Source organism: Aethalodelphis obliquidens, unplaced genomic scaffold (assembly GCF_003676395.1).
Source record: "Aethalodelphis obliquidens isolate GAN/ISIS:26980383/991018 unplaced genomic scaffold, ASM367639v1 scaffold38, whole genome shotgun sequence".
Classification (NCBI taxonomy): Eukaryota; Metazoa; Chordata; class Mammalia; order Artiodactyla; family Delphinidae; genus Aethalodelphis; species Aethalodelphis obliquidens.
Genome location: NW_020837982.1, coordinates 9780357 through 9792258, shown reverse-complemented (window position 1 = coordinate 9792258; position 11902 = coordinate 9780357). Strand labels below are relative to the sequence as shown.

Genomic DNA, 11902 nt, shown 5'->3' with positions numbered 1-11902 from the left:
TTTCTTTCCTTCCTTCATTCCTTTCTACAGAAATTTATTTTCTCACTGTTCTGGAGGCTACAAATCCCAGATTGAGATGCCAGCCAATTTGGTTCCTACTGAGAGCTCTCTTCCTGGCTGTGGGTGACCATGTTCTCACTATGTCCTCACATGGTGGAGGGAGAGGGAGGGAAAGAGGAAAGAAGGAAGAGAGGGAGAGCGGGAGAGCTTCTTTTTCTCTTAAAATGTTTTCTCAGGTACCTTGGGGAAAAGTGTCCCTTTTTTCTCTCTATGCCACGTGGACCCGTTCATTAGCTAGAAATAAATTCCAATTAAGCAAAGAAACAGCAGTAATGCAGGAAATGCAAGTGAATCAAGGAAAAAGTAGCCATTTGTTTTTAAGGCAAACAACCAAATAACCAGTGCCACCAGCCTGTAAAGACCCCAAACACACCCAGAAATCCCTTCAGAATTCATCGTGGATTGTCTAATCTTGGTTATTCCCTGAATTTCAATTTCCTCATCCATAAAGTGGGGAAAATACCCACGCTTCAAGTTTGTGGGAGTATGGTACAAAATGGTATATCTGACAGTCCACTGCTTTGTGTATAGTAGGAGCCCAATAAATGCAGTTTCTTTTTCTCTTTTACCCACTTTCTTTCTCCTCTGATTTACCCCAAGTTAAAGATGCTTTCCCACAAGGGTTAGAATTCAAAGAGAATAAAAATTGCATCTTAACCACTACATTGTACTTATTTTTATTTCCTGTTTTTTTTTTTTCTTTCTGTGTTTTGTCTTAAATGTACATTATTTCATCTACCTTAAGGACACTAAGTAGCCCTTGTGAGTTGACATGGGAATCTAATTACCATTATAACACTGTTTCTTTGTCAGGGCCAATGTATTATGTTTGCAGGTCTACCACAGAAGATTTCTTCCTTTACAAGTGGGAATTCCATTGTGAAGTGCTTATAGGAAAAGTCAAAACTTCTTTCTACTGCTTATAAGTTTTAGTTCTTGTTTCTAAAATGAAATTCCATATCTCAGCCAATTCTGCTGCCTATGTATTTATTACTGGCTTTAAGCAATTCGATTTTGATAGTACCTTGGTGTATCTGTCTTCACGTTTCTTCTGCTTTGTGTTTGTTGAACTTCTTGGATCTGTAGATTTATAGTTTACAGCAAATTTGGAAAGTTGTTAGCTGTTACTTCTTCAAATTTTTTTCTGCTTTCCTCTTTCTTCCCCTTGGGACTCTAATTACACATGTATTAGGTTGATTAAAGTTGTCTCACAACTTACTGATTGATGCTTTGTTCATCTATTTTTTTTAAAATGTATTTTTTAATCTCTGTATTTCATTTTGGATAGTTTCTATCCAGTACATTTTTCATCTCAGACATATCTTTCATCTCTAGAATTCAGTCTGGGTCTTGTTAATATCTCTTCTCTGTCTTTCTCCGTGCTCATGTTTTCCTTTACCTTTTTGAACATACGGAGTATAATAGCTGCATTCAGTGTCCTTGTCTAATAATTATCATCTGTGTCATTGCTGGATCTGTTTCTATCGATTTTTTCTCCTCATTATGGATCATGTTTTCCTTTTTCTTGCATGCCTTTTTGATTGGGTGCCAGGCATTGTAAATTGTATGTTGTTGGGTACCTTTTTTTTTTTTTTTTTTTAATTCCTTTCAATATTTTTGACCTGGGAAGCCCTAAGCTAACATTTTTTAATGTTACCTGTTCCGGTCACTGGGCTAGGTGTTATTGAATTTAATCCCTATCACGACCTATGGATGGGTACTATTATTTCCCCCATTTTACAGAAGAGAAAGCTGAGACTAGGAGAATGATTTACCCAAGGCTGAGTTATGTGTCCCACAGAATTCATGTTGAAGTCCTAATCCCCAGTACCTCAGAATGTGTCTGCATTTGGAGATAGGGTCTATAAAGAGGTAGTGAGGGCTTCCCTGGTGGCGCAGTGGTTGAGAGTCTGCCTGCCGATGCAGGGGACACGGGTTCGTGCCCCGGTCCGGGAAGATCCCACATGCCGCGGAGCGGCTGGGCCCGTGAGCCATGGCCGCTGAGCCTGTGCATCCGGAGCCTGTGCTCCACAACGGGAGAGGCCACAACAGTGAGAGGCCCGCGTACGTAAAAAAAAAAAAAAAAAAGAGGTAGTGAAGTTAAAATGAGGTTATTAGGGTGGGCCCTAACCCACGATGACTGGTGCTCTTATAAGAGGAATTTAGGCCACAGATATGCAGAGAGGGAAGACCATGTGAAGACACAGGGAGATGGTGGTCATCTGCAAGCCAAGGGGAGAGACCTCAGAAGAAACCAACCCTACCAACACTTTGATCTTGGACTTTTAGCTTCCAGAATCTTAAGAAAATAAATTTCTATTGTTTCAGCCACCCAGTCTATTGTACTTTGTTCGGGCAGCCCTCATGAACTCACAGGATCACCACAGCTAGTGAGTCCTGAGCTTTGGGATCTGTACTGGCTGCCTGCCTGCAGAGCCCACCACTGCTGAACTGACCACTGCTGCTGAAAGGGTTCTCTCAACTACAGGCTGCCTATCAGCTTCCTGAGAGGGGGAACAATCTGTTTCTTCCTCTATCTCCTGCTGTGGACAAAAGACCACACTCGTTAGCAGGTACAAGTTCTTTTGTTTATTCAGCTGCACAGCTAGGGGAACTTTCTGCTATCAGTGAATTCCAAAATGCACATGTGAGCAGGGCGCTCATACATAGAAACACGAACAGATTATGATTGGACCAGTATGGCACCTTTAAATCCCAGGAGCCCCTCTTGGATACGGAACTAGTTCCTGTAATACAACCAAACTAAGTATACAGAACCTCTGCTGTTGGAATAGCTTCTTTTGCACTAACGAAGTCAGAAGAGATGGCCTCAGGTCAACATTTTGCCTACAAAATATTCTGGTTTCAGCTCTTTTCAGTGATGAATACAGGGTGCTGCAGTCAAAATGATGGCTATTTCTGGAGTGACCACCACCAAGACCAGAGCTCTAATCCATACCCTTGACGTCTTGACCACATCATCTGCCTCCCAGATCCTGCTCTGCCCTTTCAGGGACCAGGACTCTCCTTCGCCAGTCAGTCCGCAGCACCAGGCTGCAGAAGTGGGGAGATGTTCCATGGGGTGGAGCACGCTCATGGGTCTTCCCAAATTTGTTCTCTCCTTCTCCAGTTTTAATTGGGCAAATTGTCACCCTGCTAGAGGTGTTTTCCAGCCTCCCTGGTAGGTAGATGTGGCTGTGTAGTTGAATCTTCACCAAAGGATTGGGTCCCCTTCTGCGACACCTGCTGAAAGGGAAATTGCCAGTCCTTGAGACCATTACTTCACTCTTCCTGGGAAATGGAATGTGGATACGGTAAGGATCCAGCATCAACCATGCAGACAAACACATCCTAATCCAGGGGACAGAGGAGCAAGGTGGGTCCCTGACGTACCTGGTGAAATTAAACTGAGCTGTCCCTTAGACCAGGGCTTGAAAAAAATTTCCTGTAAGGGGCCAGAAGTAAATATTTTAGGCTTTGTGAGCCACAGTCTGTCACTTAACTCTTCTTTCCTGCTTTTTACACTTAAAAAAATGCAAAAACCATTCTTAGCTTGTGGGCTTTAAAAAAACAGGCCGCAAGATGGATTTGGCCTGTGGGCTGTTTGCTGACCACCTGCTCATGTCTGGACATTTATGTGAGAGAGAAATAAAACTTGTATCTCAGAGTCAGGGAAGGCCTCTCTCAAGAGGTGACACTTAAGTGGAGATCTAGACAAAGTAAAATGTGACTTATGTAACTATCTGGGAGGAGAGCATGGAGTTAGGGAATGGAGAATGAGGACAGAGGTCCTGAGGTGGAAAGGAGTTTATAACACGGGCCAGTTAGCAAGTAATCACCTCCTCACTCCAAGTCTGCCGTCCCCTGCCGTACTCTATGAGACTGGAGCTGGAACTGTCGACATCTCCCCTTTGCCAGCTGGCACAGTGTCAGGCTTTGCCAGTAAAGGGCACTGGAGGGACAAAGCAAAGAGGAAGGGGCTTGTCCTTCTGGTAGTTTTCCTTCTTGTCCTTACAGTGCAGCACCCGTCCTCTGGTGAGTTTGCAGGCACCTCGACCAGTGGCTTCCTGCTCTGACCTGCAGCGCCTTGATGAACTTCACCAGCCAGTGTCAATATTTAACAACTAGTTAAAAAAGAAAAGCCCTGATTTGTAGCATTCCTGATTTCCACGGCATGAATACTCTCACCATGACCAATTTCAGTGCAGGCTGGCGAAAAGAAGTGCAGAACTGGCTGTTGCAAGCCTGTACAGACCAGCTCGCACATACCCCTGGGGCAGCCACACCTGTCCAGTCAGGCCTGAATTTCACCTGTCCAGTCTTGGGCTGGGGGTGCGGGGGAGGGTTGGCTCTCCTAGGTCTGCTTCTTCCTCTGATGCTCTCCCTCAGTCCTAGAGGTAGTAGCTGTTCCCCATGCTGCTATTCCTATATTAAGATCTCGTTACCTCCTTTAACAGATAATCCCCCTTTACTAGCTAGCACTTCTTTGTATTAAACGTTTCCTGCTCAAAGAACAAGTGTGGTTTCTGTCTCATGCCTGGACACTTGTAGATGTGGCCCTGTCCCAAGAGGCAGCTCAGTATGGGGCCGAGGAAGGGCCAGGACCAAAGGCCCATTCACAATAATACTAATATAGGATGGCCACTGCCTGCACAGCTGCTCTGTGCCAGGCCCAGAACCCTAATGAAGTCGGCATCTTGGCTGTTACTCGCAGCCAAAGGCATGCTAGTTGATACAGTCATCTCAAACAGAGGGCATGAGGCGATGAGCTGAAGGTGGGACTAGGTAAACATTTTTTCCTAAATCAAGAAAGACACAGGAAAAATCTTAAGGTGCTTATAACTTTTATGGAATATAGTCCTAAAACTGATCAGACAGAAGTACAATTCTGTCTGGAGACTTTCTCACCCACAGTCCATTGGGAAGGCTCTTTTCTGGCATGAACTCTCTGATGTCTGATAAGCTCAGAACTCCATCTGTAGGCCTTCCCACATTCTTTACATAGGAAAGGTTTCTCTCCACTGTGGATTCTCAGATGCTGACTTAGATATGAGCTTTGACTGAAGGCCTTCCCACACTCATTACACTCGTAGGGCTTCTCCCCTGAATGAACCCTCTGATGTTGAACAAGGTGAGCACTCCACCTGAAGGACTTCCCACACACATGACATTCGTAGGGTTTCTCTCCTGTATGAATTCTCTGATGCTGAATGAGGTTTGAGCTCTGGTTGAAAGTTTTCCCACAGTCACTGCACTTATAGGGTTTCTCTCCAGAATGGATTCTCTGGTGGATTATAAGGTGTGAGTTATAAATGAAGGCTTTACCACATTCACTGCATTCATGGTCTTTCTTCCCTGTGGGAGTTGTCTTAAGGGTGACGACCATCTGCCTGAAGCTTTTCCCCTGAGCGGGGGACTGCTTCAGCCTTTCCCCTTTGAGATTTCTCTGCTGCTGCTCTAAAGGGGCCTCAACTTCAGAGGCAGCTTCAAATGTAGAGGTGCTGGTGGTGAGTTTTTCTCTGAGCACCTGTGATTCCACGTCAGTAATGGGTGGTTCTGGCAACGACCCTTTGTCCTTGGGCTCTGCATCATCTTCTGCAACAACTGATGGAAAATGTAAATATACCTGTTCTGGATGTATAGAGAAATGACACTTGGATTAGGATTTCTGGCATGAAAATAAAAGCTTAAAAAATATTCAATATACACACACGAGAAAATTCAGAAGGAAAGTCATTTAAATATGAACACTGGTCATCTGTTGGTGATGGGATTTTGTAGGGGAGAAGGTTTCTCCTTTTTTCTCACCCCTCCCCCTTATCTGTTTTTTCTAAATTTTCCTTAACGGAACACTGCAAAAATGTTATTTGAAAAATAAATTTCAAGGCAGGACCTTCTTTTTTAGGATTTACTCTTAAAAAATATGAGCAAAAATAATATTTTCAAGAAACTGGGGAGTGATGTTGTGTGGGAAGGGGAAAATGAGAATCACAGGTTGAGGGAAAAGGGACGTTCCTAAACGCGCAAAGACCCTGCTCCTCCTGACTCCGTGACCTTCACCTCTTCCCTGTCATTCCCTGCCCCACAAATCTCTAGCCACAGAAAAGGATCCCCAAGCAGCTGGCTCCTTTACTGAAGGGACGACTGCCTTCTTGGTGCTTTCTGCCTTTCCCTTTGACCTGCTCCTTAAAAAACGAAGAGAAGAGTGCTTTGCGTTTTGGTTTTTAAAACATCTCTAACGCTTTTTGTCTTTTAATTGTAATGCTTTCTGTAGTCTAAAGAGGACAAAAAGCAATTGCTATAAGGTAATGCAAGACTTTAAAAATACATTTTTTTTCAGGTTAAATGCTTGTGGTTAAAGAAATCTGAAATATGCTTGCTGAAAAAAAAAGTCAAACAGTAGTTAGCTTTGAAGAGAGACTTACAAAACAGAAGTAAAGGAGACAAGGAGAACTCTGCAAGAAAGGCAAGGAAGTGCTGGGAAATAAAAACATACTTATGGAGCAGACACTAAGATTAATCTCCATTTCTAGTTTTTCCCATTTTGTTGCCAACAAGAATTTGAATTTTCATAGGCTTTTGTCTGATGGTGGTGGGGTTGTGGTGTAAAATGAAGTATTTAAATAGAGTCTTCTTGATTAGCAAAATATTCATGTCACGTTCCCGATGGTTCATGAGGTTATACAGCACTCAGCAAGGCCAGTGTGTGGTCCTGAGGCTCTCCCTCTAGAGTTTGCCGTAGGAAGGAGGAGAGGATGTTTGTGGGGATGAAGGCAGGCCGGAAAGGAAGTTTTTGTGGTGAATCTGAAGGGCAGAAGTGTAGATAGAAGAGAGTATCAAATAGGGTTTTTAGGTGGGGCGTAGGTGGTAGATAAAGGTGATGACAGGCTGTGTCTCACGCGGAGTGTGTTATGGCTTAAAAAGTATGTTTTGGGAGTCATGAGAAAGTTGAAAAAGATTTCCAGGCTGGCCTGTAGCCCAGGGCAGTGGAGATGATGAGGCAGGAAGTGAATGAAGTATTTTCTGGTCCTGTTTTAGGGCCCTCTAAAGCCCGGAGATGCTGGTGAGGCTTTACAGCCAGGTTATGATTGAAATTTAATCCTTACAGCTACTACATGAGGTAGGTTATCGTTATTCCTAATTTTGTGAGTGATGAAACAGGCTACGTCTCTCACCTAAGAGGTAAGAATAGTAAGGGCAAGATGAGGATAGCCAACTCTTGACCACCTCCTCTGTGCCCTTTATACCCTCTCCTCCTCCTCTCCCTCCCCACAGAATCCTGCTCCTCACCACGCTCTGGGAAAGGCTGGGTCTCCTTAGGCTGGAGCTGGATGCTTGGTTTCTCCTGGGCTGCTCCCACAGGCTCCTTCTCCTCCCACGGCTCTTCCTGTGCAGGTCCGTGTACCGGGCCTGGGACCTGGAGGTGATCAGGCACCACTCGGTTTCTGTGGAGCCAAAGCTTCCAAGGAGACTTTGGAGAGCCTCCTCAGAGTCAGCACAGGGGCAGGAAGAGGAGCTAGAGTCTTATTCAGGACTTGAGGGCAGAAAAAACACACAGAAACACACACTCACTGCTCTGCCTGGCCCAAAAGAGTTTTGAACTTGGCAACTCCCCCTACTGCTGCCCCTCTGTCCAGCCTGAAGGTCATTGATCTGGCTCCCACAACAGATCGTATGTTCCCCTTCCCACCTGCAGTCCTGGTTCATCAAGTCCTTTCTCTAAATCCTCCAGCACAGTCACAGCCTCCTCTCCACTCTCAGGGTGATGTCCCCGCACCCAGGACTGGAGCTTCTCCGGTAGGATGGTCAGGAATTGTTCCAGCACCAGCAACTCCAGGATCTGCTCCTTGGTGTGCCTCTCGGGCCTTAGCCACTCACAGCAGAGCACCCTTAGTCGGCTCAGGGCCTCCCGGGGACCAGGAGTCTCCTGGTAGCAGAGCTGCCTGAAGCGTTGGCGGAAGATCTCCTGACTGGGAGAGCGGTTCCCATGTAGCCTGGTCTCACACTCCCAAGACTGTTCCTCTTCCTTTGGCTCCATCATCATAATCTTCTCTTGACCCTGTGTATCCTGAAGGGCCAGAGTTTCAGCTGCTGTTATTGATCCAGGCATCCTAGCCTGGACTGGCTCTGTAGAAGGCCCATACTAGCAGGAGTCTTTCAGGGGCACCCTGTAACATAAGTAGAAATCATTCTTTTTTTTTTTTTTTTTTTTTTTTAATTCATTAACACACACTCAGAATCTACCAAGAGTCAAACCCTGTACTATACCCTTTAATACTTTTTTCTCCGTTCCTCTCCAGATTCTTATTCCAGTAAGAGTCATTGCCTTTGAGATACTTACAATCTGGTAGACAGATATGTAAAGAGTTTGCTACACTAGATAATACAACTAGATAAATGCTAGAGCAGGAGAAAACAGCAGGGAAAAAAAAAGTGTTCCGGGATCCCACTGGAAGAAACAAGTCTTAAGCAAAACCCAAGTTTCCAGAGCTCAGAGCTGAGAAACGTTTCAGTGCAAGGTGACTGACTCTCAGAGGTATTGAAGAGGCAGCCTCGTCCCAGATGGCCTCTCCACTCTTTCTCAAGTTTCTGTAGTGGCCACAACAAAAGAAAAATTTAAAATTCCTATGAGGCAATCTTATTCAAACGCCCAGGATCTGTAGTAGGGTCCTGAGATGCGGCTGCTATGGGCAAGACGTGGTCTCGGGTAAGGTGTCCAGCGTCAGGAAAATCTAAAGGGAAGGAGGTGGGACGCACCCAGAGGCCATTAAAGGCACACAAACAGGGGCGCTGGCCGAGGACAAAGGAAGCACGGAAGACGAGCGCAGAAGGCTGTTTCTCGGGGTGATGTTCCGGCGGCGCCAGCCCGCAGCTGAACTCCTGCGCACGGCACTGGGCAGGGGACCGCCCGATCGCCTGGGGAGGGGGCTGTCCTCCATACCAGTTACAATTCCCCACCCTTCACTTTAACCCCTGGGATCTCCAGAGAAGAGAAGAGGCGCACCGGGCCAGCCACCGCCCTCCACAACACGTGACGTAATCCGTGCAACCGGGCGCGGGAACCGTGGGGACCCGGACCCCGTTCCGCGCGGTCTGGCCTCGGCTCCTCACAGGGTTGCCTGCGGGGTGTGCTCACTGCAGAAACCGCCGCTGCCTTCCGGGACTGGCCATAGCAGCGCGGGCCAAAGAGCGACACCCGGGGCGCCGCCGCTAAGACTCACCTCGCAGGTCCCGGAGCTCCCATCTGACCACTTCTGCGTAGCGCGGTTCCAGCCCACCCGCGGGGGCAGGTGTGCGCCTGCGCACCCGCGGCCGCGACCTCTCCGGTCGCGGAGGGCTCTGGGAATCGCAGTCCTTGGACAGGGGAGCGGGGCCGGTGTGAGCGGGCCTTTTGGCCTAATGGCTGGAGGGCCTCGCTTTTCTGTTCAGTTGTAGGCCCAGGAGCCGTCCAAGCCGATTTAAACGGCAGGGAAATTCCAGCCTGTGCGTGGCCTCTTTGCAGCGTTTCCTCCTCTGCGTTCTGTTTTCTCGTTACATCTTCCCAGACCTGATTAAAGGGTCACAGCCGAGGAGGAAGTTACCCCCAGGGAGAAAATATTCCCAACCACCGGCCTATGCGTGTCCGTTAGTAAATAAAAAACAATTCCTGCGGAGGAGTAAAAAGAAATGTAAGGTTGCAGTTTACTGGGGTAGGGGAAAAAGGACTTGTTGATAGAGGAAATCACTGCCATCTTCTTTTCCAATAATGAGAGAAATATGCGTCTGATTATGAGTTCTAGGGGAGGTAACCATTATGAGAATGGAAAAGTACAGTAGAACGTCCAAATTAACAAGGGAAAAAATAGGATGCACTAGAACTTGAGCAAACTAGTAAAAATCAGAAAGAAAAGAATCCAACTGGATCAAAAGAGGAAATCAAAAGCGAAATTACAAACTCTTGAATTCTGCAGGGGGGATCAGGAAAGCCTGAGATAAGAATTTGGACAATTCATTAGCTGTTTAGGGACAGGCAATAAACAGAACACTTCGTGGTAAAATCTATAGGACCTAGCAACAGCCATGCTTGAAAATGTATAACCTTAACTACCTCACTTGTTAATGAAAATAGATATAAAACAATTTAAGTCACCTTAAGAAACTTTTTTTTTTAAGCTAAATTTTCTTTTTTTTTAAATTAATTAATTTATTTTTGACTGTGTTGGGTCTTTGTTGCTGCTCCCGGGCTTTTTCTAGTTGCAGCGAGCGGGGGTTACTCTTCGTTGCAGTGCATGGGCTTCTTATTGCGGTGGCTTCTCTTGTTGCAGAGCACGGGCTCTAGGTGCGTGGGCTTCAGTAGTTGTGTCTCGCGGGCTCTAGAGTGCAGGCTCAGTAGTTGTGGCGCACGGGCTTAGTTGCTCCGTGGCCAGTGGGATCTTCCCGGACCAGGGCTCGAACCCGTGTCCCCTGCATTGGCAGGCAGATTCTTAACCACTGTGCCACCAGGGAAGTCCCAAGAAACTTTAAAATCATAGTAAAATAAACCCAAAGAAGCAAAGAAGAGTGAATCAGTAAAGATAAAAGCTAATTAATGGGGACTTCCCTGGTGGCACAGTGGCTAAGACTCCGCGCTCCCAATGCAGGGAGACTAGATCCCACATGCTGCAACTAAGAGTTCACAGGCTGCAACTAAAAAAAAAGATCCCCCATGCTGCAACTAAGACCCAGTGCAGCCAAATAAATAAGTAAATAAATACTTTAAAAAAACATGGAAAAATTAAAAAGAAGAGATAAATTCAAATGCTAATTTCTTTGAAATGAGCAATAAAGCCGATAAACTTGTTTAAAACCTTATTAAGAAAAAGAAAAATTAACCAGAATGGGAATGAGAAATAGAACATAACCATAGAATCAGAAGAGATGAAAAGAATTAGAGACCATTTCATTAGGGTAGGACTTTAGGGTAGGATATTTGAAAACCTAGATGAAATGGATGGTCTTCTGGCAAAATATAAATTACCAAAATTGTGTGCACCAGCCAAATGTATATAAAACAACCCTGACTGGGGGTGGCAGGGGGTGGCAGGGGGTGGGTAAGAAGACCCCAAGAAAGTGCTAGAGAGCAATTACATTTAGATGTAACATGAAGCACCACTTTCTGGCAAACAACTGAGTTTTAAATGGGAATCATTAAAATACTTAACTAGAGGGAATTCCCTGGAGGTCCAGTGGTTAGAACTCTGGCACTTTCACTTCCGGGCCCGGGTTTGATCTCTAGTCAGGGAACTAAGATCCCACAAGCTGCGTGGCACAGCCAAAACAACAAAAACACTCAACTAGAAACCAGTCACCAAGTTTAATTTGAAATAAATGGATACTTTGACCAAGCAAGCAAAATATAATTTAACCTGAATTTTTTTCTGCAGTGACTAGTTTATGGTTACATCTGGAATGGAAAGAAAAGAAAGGAAATTACACATACTGTGCTCCTGTGATGACTATAGTTTTCAACAACTGCCACAAAACTAGAAAATTATAAACTCGGACATTCATTCAAACATTTATTGAACAAAAATATATATGTAAATCTAGGTCTGTGTTGGAGGAGAGGGGATACAAAAACGTAGTTCCAAAAAAAAAAAAAAAAAAAAAAAACGTAGTTCCCTGCTTTCAAAAAGCTAAATGTGGGGCTTCCCTGGTGGCGCAGCGGTTGCGAGTCCGCCTGCCGATGCAGGGGCCGCGGGTTCGTGCCCAGGTCTGGGAAGATCCCACATGCCGCGGAGCGGCTGGGCCTGCGCGTCCGGAGCCTGTGCTCTGCAACGGGAGAGGCCACAACAGTGAGAGGCCCGCGTACCGCAAAAAAAAA

General features: G+C 45.7%; 2 protein-coding genes across 3 annotated transcripts in view; both read right to left on the bottom strand.

The window, feature by feature from the left end:
* Window positions 1-4887: 4887 nt before the first annotated feature.
* On the bottom strand, window positions 4888-9366 carry ZNF232 (zinc finger protein 232). Of its 2 annotated transcripts, none has more exons than XM_027130221.1 (4): window positions 9282-9366; window positions 7751-8228; window positions 7351-7477; window positions 4888-5691 (listed from the first exon to the last, which is right to left on the bottom strand). In XM_027130221.1, exons 2-4 carry the CDS (start codon window positions 8168-8170, stop codon window positions 4931-4933), a joined length of 1308 nt encoding a protein of 435 aa, XP_026986022.1. In that variant the 5' UTR covers window positions 8171-8228; window positions 9282-9366; the 3' UTR covers window positions 4888-4930. The 2 variants fall into 2 exon arrangements, with proteins under 2 accessions (XP_026986022.1, XP_026986023.1); XM_027130222.1 differs by lacking the exon at window positions 9282-9366 and adding an exon at window positions 9065-9245.
* LOC113632878 (zinc finger protein 345-like) overlaps window positions 8686-11902 on the bottom strand; it is a 12555-nt gene continuing 9338 nt past the window's right edge. Inside the window, 2 exon segments of the mRNA XM_027130577.1 lie at window positions 8686-8792; window positions 9282-9414. Of these exon segments, the coding sequence (XP_026986378.1) occupies window positions 8686-8792; window positions 9282-9414 (240 nt within the window).

Coding starts and splice junctions, on each gene's coding strand:
- ZNF232 (XM_027130221.1), bottom strand. CDS start 8,170: ATGCCTGGATCAATAACAGCAGCTGAAACTCTGGCCCTTCAGGATACA. Junction 7,478..7,750: donor TTGATGAACCAGGACTGCAG/GTGGGAAGGGGA, acceptor GATCACCTCCAG/GTCCCAGGCCCGGTACACGG. Junction 5,692..7,350: donor CCAGCCTTTCCCAGAGCGTG/GTGAGGAGCAGG, acceptor CTATACATCCAG/AACAGGTATATTTACATTTT.